At 44.6% G+C, this 22,141-nt stretch overlaps 1 protein-coding gene and 1 non-coding gene across 5 annotated transcripts in view; one reads left to right on the top strand and one right to left on the bottom strand.

Annotated features, from left to right (window-relative positions):
* CLSTN1 (calsyntenin 1) overlaps nucleotides 1–21,814 on the bottom strand; it is a 79,484-nt gene extending 57,670 nt beyond the window's left edge. For all 4 annotated transcript variants that reach the window (XM_047723823.1, XM_047723825.1, XM_047723824.1 and 1 more), the window contains exon 1: nucleotides 21,490–21,814. In XM_047723823.1, coding sequence (XP_047579779.1) covers nucleotides 21,490–21,580 — 91 coding nt within the window. In that variant the 5' untranslated portion in view covers nucleotides 21,581–21,814. The remainder of the gene's footprint in view (nucleotides 1–21,489) is intronic.
* LOC125099571 (small nucleolar RNA SNORA40) lies at nucleotides 4,587–4,712 on the top strand. Its single transcript, XR_007127281.1, has one exon. It is a non-coding gene; the product is annotated as a small nucleolar RNA SNORA40 (small nucleolar RNA).
* Nucleotides 21,815–22,141: the final 327 nt, after the last annotated feature.

The following is a 22,141-nucleotide window of genomic DNA, read 5'->3' as shown; positions in this document are numbered from 1 at the left end:
TGATAATGGAAGACATAGAGAGGAGCAAAGAGCAAGACAACAAAAAGAAAACAGTAGTTAAGAAAATAGATATTAAACCAGCCAAATCAATAATCACTGTAAACTTCAAAGGTATAAATCCACCAATTAAAAGACAAGATTGTCAGGGGACACCTGGGTGGCTCAGCTGGTTAAGCGTCTGCCTTCCACTCAGGCCATGATCCCAGGGTCCTGGGAAAATAAGTAAGGACGCAGTTGAACTAAAAAGCACCAATCAGGGTGCCTGGGTGGCTCAGTTGGTTAGGCGACTGCCTTCAGCTCAGGTCATGATCCCAGAGTTCTGGGATCGAGTCCCACATCAGGCTCCCTGCTCCATGGGGAGTCTGCTTCTCCCTCTGACCTTCTCTTCTCTCATGCTCTCTCTCACTGTCTCTCTGTCAAATAAATAAATAAAATCTTAAAAAAAAAAAAAGAGTTTGTTTCTTGGTTTGCCTTTCTCATGCTTTCCCCCCCTCTTTTAAAAAGCACCAATCAACTGGGTATAATTAATATCTATAAACTACTTAATCCAAAAACAGCAGATTACACATTCTTCTTAAGCTTACCTGGAACATTCACCAAGATATACCACATTCTGGCCCATAAAACACACCTTAACAGATTTAAAAGGATAAAAATCATACATCATTTATTCCCAAACCATAATGTGATTAAATAAGTATCAGTAATATAAATATAGCTGGGAAAGCCCCAAATAGTTGGAGATTAAACATTATACTTCTAAAAAACATGGAGATCAGAGAAAAAATCTCAAGGAAAATCTGAAAATATTCTGAACTAATGAAAGTGAAAATACAGCTCAACAAAATGTGGGGAATAAAGCTAAAGCAGTACTTTGAGGGAAATTAACAGCATGGAATGCATATTTTAGAAAAGAAGATCTAAAATCAATACTCTAGGGGCGCCTGGGTGGCTCAGTGGGTTAAGCCGCTGCCTTCGGCTCAGGTCATGATCTCGGAGTCCTGGGATCGAGTCCCGCATCGGGCTCTCTGCTCAGCGGGGAGCCTGCTTCCTCCTGTCTCTCTGCCTGCCTCTCTGCCTGCTTGTGATCTCTCTCTGTCAAATAAATAAATAAAATCTTTAAAAAAATAAATAAAAAAAAAATAAAATCAATACTCTAAGCTTCCATCCTAGGAAACTAAAAAAAGAGGAGCAAATTAAATCCAAAGTAAGCAGAAGAAAATACTGAAAGAGCAGAAATCAAGAAAATTGAACAAAGACCACCCCCCAAAAAACAAAAAACAAAAAAATCCAAAAAACCAACAAAACCAAAATTGGTTCTTCATAAAGACTGATAAGTTTCTAACCAAGATAACAAAAGAGAGAAAGTGAGAAAACACAAGTTACTAATATCACAAATGAAAGAGGGGATATCACATCTACTAAAGAAATTCAATCAATAATGAATAACCTTCCAAAATAGAAAGCACTAGGCCCATATGGGTTCGCTAATACATTCTACCAAACAGTAAAGAAAAAATTTATATCAGTACTCCATAATCCCTTCCAGAAGACAGAAGCAGAAGGAATACTTCCTAATTCATTCTATGAGGCCAGCATTACACTAATACCAAAACCAAGCAAAGATACTACATGAAAACTATAGACCGATATCTCTTAAGGAAAAATCCTCAAGAAAACATTCACAAATCTACATCAATCTACATCAATAAGGCATAAAAAGAATTATACAGCATGTCAAGTCAGATTTATCCTAAGTATGTAAGGCTCGATCAACATACAAAAATCAATTAATGTAACCCATCACACCAATAGGTAAAGGAAGAAAAGCTACACGATCATATCAGAAGACGGAGAAAAAACAGGGTACCTGGCTGATGCGGGTGGTTGGGCAACCAACTCTTGGTTTTGGCTCTGGTCATGACTTCTGGGTCCTGATTTCAGGGTCGTGAGAGCAAGTCCCACCATGGGCTACGGGGCAACGGAGCGATGGGGCAATGGGGCTCTGCACTCAGCAGGGAGGCTCTTGAGAGTCTCTCCCTCTCCCTCCTTCTGTCCCTCCCCCACCATGCTCACGCTCTCTCTAATATTATTTGTCAGAGAGAGAGAGAGCACAAGCAGGGGAAGCGGCAGAAAGAGTGAGAAACAGGCTCCCTGCTGAGTAAGGAGATCGATGTAGAACTTGATCCCAGGACCCTGGGATCATGACATGAGCCAAAGGCAGATGCTGAGCCACCCAGAAGTCCCTCAAATAAATAAATCTTAAAAAAAAAAAAAAAAAAGGAGAAAAAGCATTTGACAAAATCCAACACTCCTAAGGAAACAAAACAAAACAAACTCCCGGGGCGCCTGGGTGGCTCAGGTCATGATCTCAGGGTCCTCGGATCGAGCCCCACATCATGCTCTCTGCTCGGCAGGGAGCCTGCTTCCCACCCTCTCTCTCTCTGCCTGCCTCTCTGTCAAATAAATAAATAAAATCTTAAAAAACAAAACAAACTCTCAGCAAGCTATCAATAGTAAGGAATTTCCTGGGGTGCCTGACGGGCTCACTGGACTCGGTAGAGCATGCAGCTCCTGCTCTCAAGAGTCATGAGTTCAAGCTCCACAGTGAGCATAGAGCTTACCTAAAAATAAAACAAGAAATAAAAAATTGTTAAAAAAAGGGGGGGGGGAATTTCCTCAGCTTGGTAAAGAGCATCTACAGAAAACCTGCAGCTAACATCATACTTCACGGGGAGAAACCTGCAGCTCTCCTGCTAAGATGAGGGACAAGACAAAGACATGCCTTATGACCACTGCTTTTCAACACTGTCCTGGAAATCCTAGCTAACGAAATGAGACTAGAAAAGGACATAAAAGGTCTACAGACTGGGATGGAAGAAATAAAACTGTCTTCTGTTCTCAGATGATACATGATCATCTATGTAGAAAATCTGAAAGAATTAACAAAAAAAGCCTCCTGGATTATAGCCAGGCTGCAGGACAGAAGGTTAATATGCACAAATCAACCACTTTCCTACATACTAGCAGTGAACAAACGGAACAGAATTTAAAACTCAATACCATTTACATTAGCACCCCAGAAATTAAATGCTTCGGTAAAAATCTAACACATTTACGCATAAGCTCTATAGGAGGAAAAATCTAATCGAAGATACCCCCAAAAAAGCAACCAAATAAATGGGAGAGATATTCCATGTTCACGAAGAAGATTCAGTATGGTCAAGATGGCAATTCCTTCCAACTTTACCTACAGATTCGATGTATTCCAATCAAAATCCCAGCAAGTTACGTTGTGGGTATCAATAAACTGGCTCTGAAATTTATAAAGGGAGGCAACTCAGTACCAAAGAAGACCAAGCTTTATACAAAGCTACAATAATCAACACAGTGTGGTGTCGGTGAAGGAATAAATAGATCATCGGAACAGAATGGAGAGCCCAGACGCAGATCCACACCGAGGGATCAAAGGCAATACAACGGGACAAAATCTTTTCGTCACATGGTGCCGAACAGCTGGATCTTACACCAGTCACAAAAATTAAATCCAAATGGATACAGGAGACCTAAATGCAAAGTGAAAACCATGAAACTCCTGGAAGATAAGGTAGGAGAAAACGCAGATGACCCTGGGCACGGTCATAACACAATCCATGGAAGAAAGAATAGGTAAATTGGACTACTTTACAATTAAAAACCTCTGCTCTGTAAAAAGTAATGCCAGGAGAATGAGAAGACAAGCCCCACACTAGGAGAAAATATTTGCAAAAGACGTAACTGATAAATGACTGTTATCCAAAATATACAAACAATAAGAAAACAAACACAAACTCAACAAGAAGCAGACAGACAATATGATTTTTAATTGGGCAAAAGACACCTCACCAAGCTACATGAATGTAAAGCACAAAACCACGTTCAACATCACATGTCATGAGGGAGTTGCAAGCTGAAACAGCAGTGATACCACGACACACCTATTCAAATGGCCAAAATCCAAAACACTGGTAACACCAAATGCTGGGGGAGAAGTAGAGCCCAGGACTCACTCGTTGCTGGTGGGAACGCAGAATGGTGCAGCCCTTCGAAAGGCAGTTTGGCAAATTTGTAACAAAACCAATCATACCCTTAACATCCGACCCAGCAATCACACCTCTTGGCATTTACCCAAACGAGTAGAAAACACGCCCAAACCAAAACCTGCCCAGGGATGCTGATGGCAATTGTTTTCATAATTGCCAAAACTTGGGAGCAACCAAGCCGTCCTCTGGGAGGTGCACGGGTAAACCCGCCGCTATCCGGACAAGGATTTTTTAGCACTTAAAGAAAAAATTTTAAAAGGAGCAATCCTAAGGACAGGGCTGGGCGGCCACCGCAGCCTGCTTTCTGGGTGATGCCCCCTGGCAGCAGGGGGAGCTGTCCCCCCGCCCCCCGTCTGATGAGAGTGGGCCAGGGGAACTCCGGAGGGTTCACAGGACCCAGGGAAACCCTTGACCTTAAGTGCAATTATTATTAATAAAGGGGTCATTGCAAAAAAAAAAAAAAAAAAAAAAAGGAGCAATCCTCTATGAAAAGACGTGGAGGATCGCACTTCTGCTGTTTTTGTTTAGTTTGTGAACAAAGACTTAGACAAAGTGCAAAAAATAAATCCTCTTTTGCAACCCAGAACTCATGGCTCAGTATGAGTTTTGATACAGATAAGAAGGAACAAGATCTGGGGCGCCTGGGTGGCTCAGTGGGTTAAAGCCTCTGCCTTCGGCTCAGGTCATGATCTCAGGGTTCTGGGATCAAGCCCCGCATCGGGCTCTCTGATCAGGGAGCCTGCTTTCCCCTCCCTCTCTGCCTCCTTGTGATCTGTCAAATAAATAAAATAAAAAATCTTCAAGAAAAAAAAAAAAAAAAGAAAGAAAAGAAAAGACGTGGAGGAACTTTAAACCAAGGGAAAGAAGCCAACCTGAAAACGGGGCATACTATATGATTCCAACTCTGTGACATTCTATAAAATGGAGAACTATGAAGACAGGAAAAAGATCTGCAGCTGGTGGTGGCGGGGGGGGGGGGGGGGGGGGATGACAGGCGGAGCACATGATGTTGAGGCCAGTGACGCTGTTCTGTATGACCCTACGGTGGCGAATACACGTCATCATACATTCGTGAAAACCCCCAGAACATACAACAGACACCAGGAGTAAACCCTCACACACACGACAGACCTTGGGGGTCCTTCCGCTGTAATACATGTAACACTATGGTGCGGGCTGTCAACAGTGGGGGCAGCTGCACATGTGTGGGCAACAGGGTATATGAAAACTCTATACTTACCACTCATTTTTGCTCTGAACCTAAAACTGCTCTTAAAAAAAAAAAGTCATTAATTTAAATCGGACAGGAGGGCCCGGGGCGGGGCTCATTCGGTTAAGCATCTGCCTTCGGCTCAGGTTATGATCCCGGGGTCCTTCCATCAAGCCCTGCGTCAGGCTCCCTGCTTAGTAGGGCACCTGCTTCTCCCTCTGCCTCTCCCCCTCCTTATGCTCTCTCTCTCTCTCCTGCTCACTTTTTCTCTCAAAGAAATAAATAAAATCTCTTTAAAAAACTTAAACCTGGGGGGCGCCTGGGTGGCTCAGTGGGTTAAAGCCTCTGCCTTCGGCTCAGGTCATGATCCCAGGGTCCTGGGATCAAGCCCCGCATCGGGCTCTCTGCTCAGCAGGGAGCCTGCTTCCTCCTCTCTCTCTGCCTGCCTCTCTGCCTACTTGTGATCTCTGTCTGTCAAATAAATAAATAAATAAAATCTTAAAAAAAAAAAAAAACTTAAACCTGGGGTGCCTGGGTGGCTCAGTGGGTTAAAGCCTCTGCCTTCGGCTCAGGTCATGGTTCCAGGGTCCTGGGATCGAGCCCCACATCGGGTTCTCTGCTCCGCGGGAAGCCTGCTTCCTCCTCACTCTCTCTGCCTGCCTCTCTGCCTACTTGTGATCTCTGTCTGTCAAATAAATAAATAAATAATATTCTTAAAACAAAAAACAAAAAAAAACTTAAACCTGGCAATGAAGGCTGACCCCAGAATGCAAGGAGCTCCCGATGAGATGAATTCCAGCAGACCCCAGCTAACCAGTGCCAGCCTTCGCTGGAGAGAAGACTCACATGACGAGAATCACGGTCAATTCTGACACTGACTTGGGCATAGTGTGCAAACTCCTGGGATATTTGCACAAACAAGTACGACAAAATTAAAAATGATGTAACTTCAATACAATGTGCTTTCTCCACAGTTTTTAAAACTCCACTCCAATTTCATAATATTCTGACTCAACTGCACATGAAAGCTTCCTAACTAGTCACTCAAATTCATGCTTTTTGAATATTCTTTATTACAGAGAAAAATGGGGTTAAAGATTCTATATGGGACTCCACATATCCCTGCTTTTCACAGTACAAGCTGTAACACAGACTGACAACAATTCCTACTTCACTCGGGGCGCCAGGGTGGCTCCGGTGGCTCCATCCTTGGGCATCTGCCTTGGGCTCAGGTCATGGTCCCAGGGTCCTGGAATCGAGCCCTGCGTCAGGCTCCCTGCTCTGCAGGAAGTCCGCTTCTCCCTCTCCCACTACCCCCGGTTGTGTTCCCTCTCTCGCTATGTCTGTCAAATAAATTAATAAAATCTTTAAATAAATAATAATAAAGGTGCCTGGGTGGCTCAGGGTCCTGGGATGGAGCCCTGCACTGGGGGGTCTCTGCTCAGCAGGAAGCCTGCTTCCCCCTCTCTCTGCCTGCCTTTCTGCCTACTTGTGATCCCTCTCTCCCTCTGTCAAATAAATAAATAAAATCTTTTAAAAAATAATAATAAGTAACCACTTGACTTGTTTCTTCTTTGGTAAAATGCACTGACTGAGCTAAATGGATTCTAAAATCCTCTTCATTTCTAGAATTCCGGCCATAAAATTCAGAAACTGATTTTTTAAATAAAGTAGATGTTTAGGCGAGGTTTTTAAAAGTACTTGAAGTTCTAATGCAATAATATACAAGTAGCCAGAGATTACTTAAATGGGAAACCAAACTGTCAGGTTTTAAAAGTAAAAGACGGGGGCGCCAAGCTAGCTCAGTCGTGAGGGCACACGACTCTTAATCTCGGGAGCTGTGAGTTTGGGCCCTGTGTTGGGTCTGGAGATTACTTAAGTATAAAATCTTTAAAACAACAAGAAGTAAAGGACTTTAACATACAAGGAGGGAAAGGATTAGATGACCTTTCAAGAGGAAACTGGATTTATGGAATGTAGTCCTACCGACAACTAGGTCACCGGTTCACCAAGAGCGTTGACAAAACAATGGATCAACCATTCCACACAAGACAAACCGGACAGGTACTCAGGTATAACTTACTCCAGATTCTGGGAAAACTACAAAAGATTTTTTAGGAAAAGAAAGCACATAGCACCAGAGACTTCCTTTATTGGGGTAGTTATAAAAAGCATTTTTTACAATGAAATCAGCCATTTAAAGGTCTCAAACGGGCCATCTTATGAGGAAAACAAAGATGGTACTCTTTTCCTTTTTTTTTCCCTTAAGTATTGAACTTTAAAAAAAAAAAAAAAAAAAGCTTGATTCCCCTCCCCCAGGTCTCATTCTAGAAATACTAATAAAGTGTATACTCTCAAAGAAAAAGCCCAAATAAATCTGACTTTAACATCTTTCTCTACTTTTTCACCTGTTCTTGCTTTTCCCTCATTAAAAATCTGTTCTACAGTAAAGTAAAAAGAAAACCAAAGCGGTCACCCACAGGCACACAAGATCCTGATTCCTCACAGGCGGGTACTGACCGCCCACCTGCAAAGCCCCCTCCCCCGGTGGCAGCAAGACGGGCGTCCATCTGTCCATCTGCACATTCCAGGCCAGTCCACGCCTGGGCCCCAGAGCTACACTGTCTTCTATACTCAAGAAAGCAGATGACAATGTAAATGAGAGAGACACAAGATTACAGGATCAGCTCCTGTAATCAGCTGGATTAACTCTAATGTCTCTCTCTTTTTTTAAGTAAATCCTTTGCTTTCTACTTCATCTATTACTTAGAAGCAAATTACAGGCCACATATCCCTAAACTGCATTTTAACATCAACCGCTGTAATCACAACGTGGTTGGTCTGAGGACTCCTGGGGTCCCCAAGACCCCTTCAGGAGGTCCACAAATCCCTCCTCCCTTCTCCAGCTACATATTTGTGCAAGGCTACATTTTCCTCACTGACTTCAACCAAACAACAGAGAGCAAGGGCTTGCATATAGGACCTGGCTGACTCGTCTCAAACCCTATTACAGAGATAAGCAAAAATGTAGGGGTGCCTGGGTGGCTCAGTGGGTTAAGCCGCTGCCTTCGGCTCGGGTCGTGATCTCAGGGTCCTGGGATCGAGTCCCGCGTCGGGCTCTCTGCTCAGCAGGGAGCCTGCTTCCCTTCCTCTCTCTCTGCCTGCCTCTCTGCCTATTTGTGATCTCTGTCTGTCAAATAAATAAATAAAATCTTTAAAAAAAAAAATGTAAAACAATGCCGGTCTTCTCACTAAATTGTTTTTTGGTTTGGAAAATACAGTGTGTTTCGTTAAAAATATAATGTTACCCAACTATGTTTCAATTTTAATATAGTAGATAATGTTATCATTTAATGGGTTTATTACTCCTATTTTAAACAAATTAATAACTATTTTAATAAGTTCTCTAGTATAATTTCTAAGAGTAACTACTGATTGATAAAACCCACCCAAACACAATCTCTTTGAGGTCTTTAATAATTTTTGAGAGCACAGGGGTTCCTGAGACCAAAGAGTCTGGAACCTTACAGGATTAGTTAAACAGACCCTACTACAAACATCCTTCTAATGGATATATCCCCTGCGCCTGGGACAAAATGTTTAATGAATGACATTAAGAAAGTTACAAAACAACTCGTATAAAACGAGCTCATTTTGCTTATAACTTTGATTTCAACACAGTCTGCTAAAGGTTCTGAGAAGTCCTACAGCATTGACAGCATTTCCCAACCTTAGATAACCCACAGACCTTTTACCAATAACACAGAACCAAGTAATACCCTTTGGGGAGCTCTGCCTCGGACCCCATCCTAAACAATGATTTGAAGGGGGGCCAGCAGGCATCCTTTACTGTTACAATTAAAGTTACCAGGTCACCACTGCTTGGAATGGATGACCACCAGTAAACGACACGTACACATCCAATCAAGACTATTTGGGGGGGCGCCTGGGTGCCTCAGTGGGTTAAGCCGCTGCCTTCGGCTCAGGTCATGATCTCAGAGTCCTGGGATCGAGCCCCGCGTCGGGCTCTCTGCTCAGCAGGGAGCCTGCTTCCTCCTCTCTCTCTGCCTGCCTCTCTGCCTGCTTGTGATCTCTCTGTCAGATAAATAGATAAAATCTTAAAAAAAAAAAATCCTCTAAGACTATTTGGGGATTCTGTAAACTCCCCTTTTTACATCTGCTTTAGTAAAATAACTCTACAAGGAGTAAATTTAATTCGTATACATTTTGGACTTTGGACAATTCAAGCAATAGTTTTAAATGGCAACTCTTAAGTAAAATCTTTGATGAAAAACACGAAGTACTTCTGATCAAAGTCATTCCCTTAAATGATGCACATTAGGAAGCCTTCTCCACAAGGGGTGACCTGCACACACGGGCAGTTCTCCGGGCGGTGGACACACAGCTGTTGGCAGAAGACTCCGGGTACCCATCCTGCTGGCCTCCCCCTTCCTGTCCCCCGTCGGCCAACCCCTGCAGTGTTGCCACCTGGTCACCAGGGGGCCTGCTGGCCCACGTCTCCCTGCTTCTGCTGCCTTCCTCTTGAGGATCAGCTTCCACCCGTCCCTCACCGCCAGGTCACTTAGAAGTCACCCTCTTCAGTCCAGGTGTGAGCCAAGTGTGACTGATCACAGCTGATGCTCCCCACCAAATCTTTTATTTTTTATTTTATTATTATTTCTATTTATGTGAGAGAGAGAGAACGAAAGAGAGAGAGAGAACGAGGGGGAGAAGGTCAGAGGGAGAGGCAGACTCCTGGCTGAGCAGGGAGCCCCATGTGGGACTCGATCCTGGGACTCCAGGATCATGACCTGAGTTAAAGGCAGTCGCTTAACCCACTGAGCCACGCAGGCGCCCTCCCCACAAAATCTTTCAAAGCCACTCTACTACTTCGAGACGTACTTAGCACAAGTTAACCAGCGCTTCATCTCCGCTTTATAAAGTTAATACTGTAATGGTGAGCGTGCTGTGTTTTACTACAAATTTGCCTGGTTTCCACTTGTGTTAGGGGTTAAAATGGGTTTCTGATGATCACTTGTAGAGCTTAAAGGGTTTATAACAATGTTTCCAGAGGAAAATGCAATTTGAGCTGTAACTGGAATTCTAAGAGGTGGATACAAATTGCCTTTCCAGCTCATCTGGGAATCAGACACAGGCCCCAGGAAACCACACATCGAGTCAAAGCTCGGTTAAGGAGAAGAGCACCCAGAGCTGAGGCAGTCAAGGAGCTCGGACCCAGGCATCTAAGTAACTTCTGGTAGCCACTGCTGAGGGTGCTGGGGCCCCGTCACTGCTCACTGCACCAGCCTGCCTCAGTTTCTCTGCCTGCACTTGAATTTCTCAAAGATAAAAAGGTACGGTCAGGACTGCTCTGTTCCAAGTCAAGGCTTCTGCCCCAAATCCCTATCTGCTCTCCTATACCACTGAGCTGAGTTTCCAGATAAAACTGAAACTTCAGGAAACCCTTCTGGCACTCTTCCTTCAGGCCTAAACCATCAAAGCCTGGTGGAAGTTGCCCACGTTTGCTTTCTCACTGCCCCTGGTTTTAGTCTGGAAACCACATAAACACACTTAATAGGAAGAGGAAAAAAAATGCAACAAATACATACTTGCCTTACACATTACTTTTTTAAAGTAGTGGTAAAAACCTCAAACCTTTCAAGAATACTCAAAGAACAATTCTTTAAAAAGTGGGGTTAATAAATTTTATCAACCAAATAAACAAATGTATACTAATCACTGGCATTTTAAAAAACGTTTTTTCAAGAATTTACTTGAGAGAGAGACAGAGATAGCAACAGAGAGCACAAGCGAGCATGAGGGGGAAGGAGAGGGAGAAGCAGGCTCCCGGCTGCGCAATGAGCCCAATGCAGGACTCAATCCCAGGACCCTGGGACCATGACCTGAGCCAAAGGCAGACGCTTAACCGACTGAGCCCCCAGGCGCCCTGATCCCTGGCATTGATGACCTTTCTAAAATATTTCATCAGGGGCATCTGGGTGGCTCAGTGGGTTAAGCCTCTGCCTTCGGCTCAGGTTATGATCTCAGGGTCCTGGGATCGAGCCCCGCATCTAGTTCTCTGCTCAGCAGGGAGCCTGCTTCCCCCACTCTGTCTGCTGCTCTGCCTACTTGTGATCTCTCTCTGTCAAATAAATAAAATCTTTAAAACATTTCATCAAACAAGTATTAATGTTACATTTGTTATTAATTAAAGTCACCATCAGGGAGAGAAGGGAGACTATGTTATGAAAATATCCCACTGGTACATGTTCTTCCAGGTTTAAGAATGACTGATCTCACATAAAGAAGTGTTTAAGTCATTTTCTATTCTGAGCTTTGAATGTTTGGAAGATGCATATTAGTTACCCTCTTTTTTTTTTTAAGATTTATTTATTTATTTATTTGACAGATAGAGAGAGAGAGAGAGATCACAAGTAGGCAGAGAGGAAGGCAGAGAGAGGGAAACAGGCTCCCCACTGAGCAGAGAGCCCGACGCGGGACTCGATCCCAGGACCCTGAGATCATGACCTGAGCCGAAGGCAGCGGCTTAACCCACTGAGCCACCCAGGCACCCATTAGTTGCCCTCTTAATTAAACGAGTGGTTCCCTACACTTGGGCATGGACTTTTTAAACACTTGCCAAATGAAAATGCTTCATTCGGGAATCAAGGGCAGGTATTAATGGCTTCCTGACAAACAACTCAGAAGCAAGCTGAGAAACATGGCCAGTTCAGAGCTTGATAACAGAGGCTGGGGATTATCAAGGTACTCCACCATTATCACAGCCCTAGGAACTGAGGTGTTCCCACACTGGGAGCGGCCGCTGCCCACTTCTAATCCCTGCCTTACTGCAGTTAACAACCGCAGCCCAAGGGAGAAGGGCTTAGGAAGAAAATTCAACGCAAACCAGTGCATTTCACTACTTCCTAGCTACTCTGATGAACATTTGAAAAGCGTGGCAAAAAAAGATTAGGGATTATTCAAGAATTTTAATTATTTCTGTTGTCCTCGTTACTGATTCCGTAAGTAACAGGCAACCGGCATGAATGAGTCAAGGAGTTTTAAAAGTAAACATAATCTGCTGATGCAAAGGCTTCGACCCCCCAAACACGAGCAGCCCTATTCCTCAATTAGCTTCTACCTCTGATTTGCCGGCACTACTGCGAGCCGAGTCTACGCTGTCCTTTGCTGGTTGCTGAGGAGGAAAGAGTGTACACCCTCCACCCTAAGGCCACGAGTCCTGCCACGAGGAAGGGGGGCAGCCGGGGAAGGTGCCGCTGAGGAGGGCAGGTCCAGAGGACCGAGGGCTCCAGTGAAAACTCCCAGGGCCAGGCCCCCGTTCCGACTACTAACACCCTGCCACGAGAGTCTATCAATACTCAAGACTATTTTCTAGGTTTGCCGGGTCCCGTGCTTGGTTTAATGCTCTTTGTCACCTTGAAATTATTAATAATTTTTGAGCAAAGGAGGCTGCACTTTGACTTTGCACTTGGCCCCACATATTATGCAGCTGGTCCTCTCAATATTCATCATTAACTACAACCGAAATATGTAAAGTTAAATGTGACTGGATTCTGTGTTTCAGACGTAATAAACTATGCTCTTTAAAAGCCACTTAGCAGACAACTGTATACAAGTCATTTTCAAGTTTTACATATCTTCAGTTGACGTTTATGCCAATCAATTTCTTTCTTGGTGATCCTTAAAACGAATGAGAAAAAAAAAATGTAAGCATTAGAAAGAGCTCAGAATGTCTTTGTTACACCTTAAATAGGTCTTAAAACAAAGATGACACTCATATTTACCGAGTTTTAAAATTCACTTTGAATCTACAGACATACATTTTTTTAAAGATTTTATTTATTTATTTGACAGAGATCACAAGTAGGTGGAGAGAGAGGAGGAAACAGGCTCCCTGCTGAGCAGAGAGCCCGATGTGGGGCTTGATCCTAGGACCCTAGGATCATGACCTGAGCCGAAGGCAGAGGCTTTAACCCACTGAGCCACCCAGGCACCCCTTAAGACATACATTCCTAAGTATTTTATACTATGATTAAAGACTGGGTAAATAAATTGTCACTTAAAGAATAAAATCAAAGAACCATACAGACAAAATAATTCACTTTAACAAAGCACACTTTTTAGCCAATTAGCAGAACCAAAATGTAATGAATGAAGAAACATCATATTCTAGGCCAGTTGTCTAAGCAGTCTAGCATTTCGGGGGTGCCTGGGTGTCCCAATCAGTCAAGTGTCCAATTCTTGGTTTTGGCTCAGGTCATGATCTCAGGGTCCTGGGATCAAGCCCTGCATCAGGCTCCGTGCTAGGTAAGGAGTCTGCCTGTCCCTTTCACTCTGCTTGCTGGTGTTCTCTGTCTCCGGAAAAAAAATATATAAAATCTTAAAAAAAAAAAAAAAAAAGAATTCTAGCATTTCATCCTTTTCCTTTCACAAAGTTAAATCCTGGTCCTGGAAGCTGGAGGTTTACCAGGCTTGTCCCCCAATGGCAGAGTCTGCACCTTACAAGCTCATTCCTCATCACCGGGAGCAGAGTCTGGGGTTGGATGCGGGCTGCAGACCTGCTCTGCCTTTCTTCAAACTAGGCATGGTAAAAACGAGAGAGCTGCAGGGCTGGGTGCGGCAAGGATTTGAAGGGTTAGTAAGCTTCAGACCTAAGGAAAGCCAACTATGGCTCTCAATGTTTTTTTCAGGAAAGTGTTGCTTTTTGTGCTAGCAGGTGCCCAGGCTGAATGATCAAATGTCAGGGAAGTTCAAAGAAGTATGTTTTTACAGGGAAGGCTACACAAGTGTAGAAGGCAGACCTTTCAACACTGGAATGATACGGGAGAGGATGATGGAGGAAGGAGCTGGTTGGAGGAAATGCCAGTTTATTCCTAGAGCAGGAAACCATCAGCAACTTAAAACCCTCGTAAGAAAACGCAGACAACCATGAAATGTGTATCTGATTAGAAAAAAGCTCCCGGGAGCGCTTACAGAGGTCAAGAGCAAGTGTAAGGTGGTGCAGCCACTCTGGGGAACAGTTCAGCACGTCCCCCAACAAGTTAGACACTGACCACGCGGCCCAGCAACGCCACCCCTGGGTGTATACCCCAGAGAACTGGACGTATACGTGCACACAAAGCCAGTGCACAACCGTGCCCAGCAGCATTTTCACAGTGGCCACAAAGTGGAAAACCACCCAAATGTCCATCGACTGAGGAACACATCAACAAAATGTGGTCTATCCGTACAAAGAAATATCGTCTTAGTCTCTTAGGGCTGCCAAAACAAAATACCATAGACTGGGCGGCTTCTGCACGACAGAAATGTATTTCTCACAGATCCAGAGACTGGCAAATCCGAGACCAAGGCGCCCGCACATTGGGAGTCCTGCTGAGATGCTCCTCGTTCGCAGCTGGCCGTGTTCTCACTGTGTCTTCACTTGGTGGAAGGGGCCGGGGAGGTGTCTGGGTTCTCTTTTACGGGAGACTCATGCCATTTGGGAGGGCTCTACATTCAGGTCTAATCACCTCTCAAAAGCCCCACCTTCCAACACCATGATTTGGGGAATATGGTTTTAACATACGAATTTTGGAAGGACACAAACCTATGGTAAATGTTATTCAGCCATAAAAGGGAATGAAGTTCTGATACATGTTACAACACAGATGAACCCTGAAACATCAACTGAAAGAAGGTAGTCGCAGACAGACCACATATCGTCAGACTCCACTGATATAAAATGTCCAGAAGAGGCAAATCCTTAGAGACAGGAAGTAGACTGGTCATTGCCAAGGGTGGGGGGATTACAGTGACAGCTAAGGGCTCAGGGGCTCCTCTTTGGGGTGATGAAGATGCTCTGAAATGAGGGCACGAAGTTGGCTCAGGCAGTAGGGCATGCACCTCTTGACCTCAGGATTGTGAATTCAAGCCCCACACTGGGTGCAGAACTTAAATTTTTTTTTTTTTTTTAAAGATTTTATTTAGGGGCGCCTGGGTGGCTCAGTGGGTTAAGCCGCTGCCTTCGGCTCGGGTCATGATCTCAAGGTCCTGGGATCGAGCCTCAGGTCTGGCTCTCTGCTCAGCAGGAAGCCTGCTTCCCCCTCTTTCTCTCTGCCTGCCTCTCTGCCTACTTGTGATCTCTCTCTCTCTCTGTTGAATAAATAAAACCTTTTTTAAAAAAAGAAATAAATAAAATAAGTAAATCTTTTTTTTAAAGATTCTATTTATTTATTTGAGAAAGAGAGAGCATGAGACGGGGGAGGGGTAGGCAGAGGGAGAAGCAGACTCCCCGTGGAGCAGGGAGCCCAATGTGGGACTGGATCCCGGGACTCTGGGATCATGACCTGAGCCCAAGGCAGTCGCCTAACCAACTGAGCCAGCCAGGCATTCTTAATTTTAAATAAATCTTTTTTAAAAAATTAAAACTGGGGCACCTGGGTGACTCAGTTGTCAGGTACCTGCCTTTGGCTCAGGTCATGGTTCCAGGTTCTGGGATTAAGACCCACATCCGGCTCCCTGCTCGTGGGGGAAGCCTGCTCCCTTTCCCACTCCCCGTTTGTGTTCCCTCTTTCGCTTGTGTCTCTGTCAAATAAACAAACAAACAAACAAATAAATAAAATATTTTAAAAAATAAAAAAATAGAAGAGGGGATGAAGGAAAAGAAAGTCCTCTTTTGAAAAGTAGCAGATTCTAAAAAGTTCTTGTCACAAGAGAATCAGACTAGTCCAAAACAAATGGCTGAAAGATAATATTCACATCTGACCTAAAGTAAAAAAAGGAAAACACGACTCCTCCTTTACTATGTTACCACCTACTTCTTATTGGAGTTCTGGAATAGAAGATGTGTTCTATGGTTTTTAAGATGTTCTCAATTCAGTTACTTTGAAGTAAATGAATTTTCATCTAAAACTTTAAAAATGAAAAAACCTTAGCAAAACATCTTGTGAAAAACTTTAACAATGATATCATCCTACAGCTAACTGAGAAGATGAACAAAAATATGCCTAAAACACAGAGAAGAAAGGACCTATCAAATCGGGGCCAAACCAATGCAGTATCCCCATTCCTAGGAGGTGGCAGCCCTCAGAAGGGATGGCCAAGGCCCACCATCACCTCACAGCCATCAGTTTGAGGGCTCCCATCTCTGGCTTCTGCACAGTCACTACTGCCATCAAAATGTCACTTTTGTTTTGGTTTGGTTTCTTTATAATACGGGAACACACCGCTGAATAAGTCATTTCCCCCAATCTTGAATCCCTATTTCTGAAGCTTTACCAATTTTGTATTTTGTATTTTGTATTTTATAACAAATCAATTATCTTAAATTACACTAATAGAAGACACAACGTATCTTCAAATATTTCTGCTTTTACCATATCAAGACCACAGAAAAAGCAAGATACATTTTTTTTAATAGCATAATGATCCTAAACCACAATTAACCAGAGTAAGAAATATACTCTTGGTGATTTTTCAGGATAATCAGAATTCCTATTTTGTTTCAACTCTTATAAATGAAAACTTTACGCTTGCCTCCAAAATTATAATTTTCCTTCCTGAGGAAGCAATAATAAAAATAACTCAATTCTGGGGCACTGGTGTGGCTCAGTCCATTAAGCACTTGCTTTTGCCTCAGGTCATGATCCCAGGGTCCTGGGATGGAGCCCTTCGTGGGGCTCCCTGCTCAGCAAGGAGCCTGCTTCTCCCTCTCCCTTTGCCTGCTGTTTTCCTATTTGTGCTCTCCTTCTCTCTGTTAAAATAATAAATGGAATCTTTTTTTTTTTAAATATTTTTTAAATTTATGATAGACACAGCGAGAGAGGGAACACAGTACAGGGGAGCTGGAGAGGGAGAAGCAGGCTCCCCGCAGAGCAGATAGCCCCATATGGGACTTGATCCCAGGACGCTGGGATCATGACCTGAGCTGAAGGCAGACGCTTAACGACTAAGCTACCCAGCCGCCCCTAAATGGAATCTTTAAAAAATAAAAAATAATTCAATCCTTTTAAAAATGTCTTAAAACTTTAACATCCTCATATTAAACATTAAGAGATGGTTTCATAAACTTGGAGCCAAGTCCTGAAACCAGTATCATGGAATTACAGCATTTTCGAACTTGAATGTAAAAATTTTATATTTCATTTATGGGTCACATCTTCGTATCTACAACTGAAATATTAATTTTTTTTTTTTTGGTTTAAAAATCAAATAGTACCAACACAGATAATGTATGATATGAACTACTAAAACCTCCTTTTGCAAAAGAATTCCTATGAAACTGCTTGATTTTATGCTTTTCCTCCTAAAAGGGGTCTGCAGCCAGAAGATGAACTCTAGGTAACTGAAGGTTCCAGTTCCAGTTAGAGCTCTTAAATTGGAATACATTCAGAATTATTATTATTTTATCATTTCTGGGGTACCTCAGTGGCTCAGTCAGTTAAACGTCTGCCTTCAGCTCAGGTCATGATCCCCAAGTCCTGAGTTCAGGTCCCACACGCAGCAGGCTCCCTGCTTAACAGGGAGCCTGCTTCTCCCTCTCTCTTTCCCTCTGCCCCCTCCCCGGCTCATACTCTCTGTCAAATAAAATAAAATGTAAAAAAGAATAATAATAATTTAATTAAAAAATAAATTTTTAAAAAATATACTTTATTTCTTTAGTAGTTATAAGTCTCCTATGTGAAATAAATGACATTTACTCCCACCAATACAACTGTTAGATTAAGTATAATATTGACATCTGTATTCAAAGGACTTTTCCTCAAAGTTACTTCTGAAAAATAAGGTAACAAATTAAGAAACCACTTTCCAAAAAGGCAGAGAATTACAGTATCTTTAAAAATTAGACTCAGATTAGTGGCCACAAAGTATACCCTTCAAAAGCTGCTACAGATTTTTATGGTCTAATATCCCCAAAACTGCAATCAACAGAACAGATCCTTGGAAAATTATCTACTAATGAATTTCTCTATCGTGATGCAGAATTTAGATTTGTTTTATAGTCTGTAATGCCTTTTTCAGTATACAACATTTATCTGTCAGAAGAGAATTAGGACATAAAAATACTATGCTGTCAAAACTGATAGAGCTGTCCATCCATTCAATCACTCAACAAATACTGAGAATCTACTCGAACTGTGTGGGGGTGATAATATTCACATGCGAACAAAACACACCAAACACCTTTCTGTCTTGGGGCCTATGTCCTAGAGAGGGGAGACAATCAACAAAATAAGGCTGTTTGAATGGGCTTAAGTGCTATGGGAAGAGAAAAAGCGAGGCAGGGAAGGGAGGATTCAGGGGCTGAGAGAGATGAAATTGCACAGAGGAAGGTGAGGAGAGGCCTCGTGGAGAAGTCTGTGTGCAAACAAACAGGAAAATAACAATTAAAATTATTTCGCTGGCTTTGAAGTGCAGTCCATGCTCGCATTAAAATATATATATACTCATAAGCTTTCTATATGCTCCACTTCAATTTACTATTTCCTGATCACTGACTCACTGGAAAGAAAGCAGGCAGCCTAGGGCATGCCAAGGATATGCCCAATATTTTGATTTACTTGATGTTTTTTTAAGAACTGCAGCTACAGATTAGAGTGAAATTTGGTTTTCTATTTAACAACTAATTAACAATCAAAATGCAATTCACATTACAAAACCTAACATCCTCTCCAGCAATTTATATGTGATATTTATCCCACTAATAATTATTAGAGATAGCTAGAGTATGGCCAGCTGTTCGTATCATACTGTCTTAGAGAAAAAAAAAAAAAAAAAGTCAGACTATTGAAATGATCACCTTCTAAAATGAGCCCACAGGGGCACCTGGGTGGCTCAGTGGGTTAAAGCCTCTGCCTTCGGCTCAGGTCGTGATCCCAGGGTCCTGGGATTGAGCCCCACGTTGGGCTCTCTGCTTGGAGGGGAGCCTGCTTCCCTTCCTCTCTCTCGGCCTGCCTCTCTGCCTACTTGTGATCTCTGTCAAATAAATAAATAAAATCTTTATAATGAGCCCACAGAAAGTGTCTCTGCAAACTGCATATTTACATATAAAATCCACTTGCAACCCCTCAATATGAAACCATTTTATTGGCACTTCTTGTAATATTCACAAGACATTTTCTACCTTGCAGGCTGGGGAAAAGAAAAAAAAGCAACAGAATAACTGATGTTTAAAATGTGTTTTTAGGGGTGCCTGGGTGGCTCAGTGGGTTAAGCCGCTGAGGTCATGATCCCAGGGTCCTGGGATGGAGCCCCACATCGGGCTCTCTGCTCAGCAGGGAGCCTGCTTCCCTCTCACTCTCTCTCCCTGCCTCTTCGCCTACTTGTGATCTCTATCAAATAAATAAATAAAATCTTTAAAAAAAAAGGTGTTTTTATTTTGAAGACTAATTATCCTTAAATACTATAAATGCACCAAGAAAAGCTTAGAAAGTCAGCCAATGACAAAGGACTCAGTACTCAACGTTATCTTTCACATAAGATTTGTTAGTCCAGGGGCGCCTGGGTGGCTCAGTGGGTTAAAGCCTCCGCCTTCGGCTCAGGTCATGATCCCAGGGTCCTGGGATCCAGCCCCGCACCACACCGGGCTCTCTGCTCAGCGGGGAGCCTGCTTCCCTTCCTCTCTCTCTCTGCCTGCCTCTCTGCCTACTTGTGATCTCTGCCAAATAAATAAAATCTTTAAAAAAAAAAAAAAGATTTGTTAGTCCACCACAATGAAGATATCTGATAAATGAAATTTATATCTGTTGAATAACCCAAGTAATTCAATAATGAGTAGCAAATGGAGGTGAATGGACAAACAGAAAATATGGATCTTAACAAGAAATGTTATCACTGACTAAATGAAATATATTTGAACTGATCCCAAAAATACTCAATCCAAGCACATATTTTTGAAATGTGTGGGTTTTCCCCAAGAGAAGCAGAACTTTGACATTTTCTCTTGGACAGATCAGACTTTCAGACCTCCGTTCCCACATCTGGAAAGAACATTTCAAACTCAGCTTGATGTAACTTTTAAAAATCAAAGTGAGAGCGCTTTGATACTTAGTGACTGAGACTTGACTATGACAGTCCACAAAATGTTAGAGATGAAGTAGTCCAAGTTCATCATCCCCCATGTGAAGAAAGGAACACAGAACAAAAGATGCATTTGCCTCTTCTGCCCTTTAATTTTTGAACACCATACTTCTCTCCGTCTGTCACGCCAAGGAAGAGAAAAATGAGAATTTTTTTTTAAAAGCCTGCTAATACGAAATAGGACTGTTTCATTTAGACTTTCGTCAGGTCTCCCCCTCCCAGGCTTTTGATCAAAAATTAAAAATCAGAAGAATAGATCCAAGTCCTCTCCAGACTACACCTAGATTACTTTGCTCCAAGGCCAAGGAAAATGTTTACGATTCCAAGATCCACTCCGAAGCATGCATCTGCAATGCGTAAGCTTTTCGCTGGCCAAGATCGGCCAGTATCAGAGAGCGTGCACTGTTTAAAAGGTTAAGCGGATGAAGGTTAAGACAACAACAAAACAATCAATTCACTAAGAAATGTTTTTTTGTTTTTGTTTTGTTTTGTTTTGTTTTTCCCAAGTAACAGTACAATACTGTCGGCCCTGAGGAATCAGAGGTTTCTGCTGAGGATCTGAAAGCCCCCGAGCGATGTAAATCACCGTCAGAAAAACTGCACCAAGGTGTCGGGGGTGCGGAGAGGCAGATTCCGAACGAGAGGTGAGACCGCGACCGTAAACCTCCTCGCGATTTCACCTTCGGATGAAACGTGGGAGGGGAGCGAGAAGTTTCAGCGGCTGCCCGTCTGAAAACAGACAAGATTTAAAGGACCCCGGGGGGAGGCGGAAAGGGGCGAGGATGCGGTGTCCGCGGCGCAGCGGCAGAGCGCCGGGACCCTGGCAGGGATGCGGAGGAGTGGGCTCTTATGTAAGCACACACCAAAAACTGCGTGCACCCCCAGCCTGATGCACGAGCGAGCACACAACACACGTACACGGCCTCTCACCGGGGTGCACCCCCGCCTGCAGGCGCTGCGGCGGACGGGGACCGACCCTTGCGCCCGTCTGCACGTCCCCCCAGACCCGCGCAGCCGCCACCCGGGGGTCCGGCGCCCCGCCCGGGGACGCAGCCCGGCTTTGCCGGCCCTGGGCGCCCGCCCCGACTCCCCCCGGGCCCGCCCCAGCCCGCCGCTTACCTCGCGAGGCCCAGACCCCAACGCCGCTCAGCAGCCCGGCCAGCAGCAGCCAGGCGGCCGGGGCCAGCGCGGGCGCAGCGCGGCGCAGCATCGCTCCGGCTCCCGGCGCCGCGGCCGGCCCGAGGCGGGAGCGGCAGGCACGCGCGCGGGGCGCCGAGCAGGGCTCTCGCGACCCGGGGCCGGCTGCTTCGCGCCGCGGCGAGTCCGGGGTCCCACCAGCCGCCGCCGCGACGCTGGGCCGCGCGCTCGGGCCGCGGGCGCCCTCCCCTCCACCGAGGCAGCGCTTGGCTGGAGGCGGCGGCAGCAACTAAGATGGCGGCGGCGCGCTCTCTCGGGTTCGGCGAGGGTACCGGCGGGGGCGGGGTGGCGGCGGGAGGGGCGCGCGCGCGAGGGAGAGGCGGAGTGGGGCGCGCGCGCGCGAGAGGGCGGGGGCGGGGCGCGCGCCTCGAATCGCCGGCAGAGCCCGGAGCGCGCGCCCGCGGGCCCGCGCCTGGGGTACCTCCGGAGAGGCGGCGAGATGTCTGGGGGCTGCACGCCCTGCCCCCGCTGCGGCCGAGAGCATCCATCCCTCATCCCCCACGCGCGCCCCCAGGCTCCCGAGCCCGGCCCGCGGTACCCTGGGGCCAGCGCCCGCCTTTCAACCCTTCGCACC

Source organism: Lutra lutra, chromosome 4 (assembly GCF_902655055.1).
Source record: "Lutra lutra chromosome 4, mLutLut1.2, whole genome shotgun sequence".
NCBI classification, from domain to species: domain Eukaryota; kingdom Metazoa; phylum Chordata; class Mammalia; order Carnivora; family Mustelidae; genus Lutra; species Lutra lutra.
This window is presented reverse-complemented; position numbering and strand designations above follow the sequence as displayed.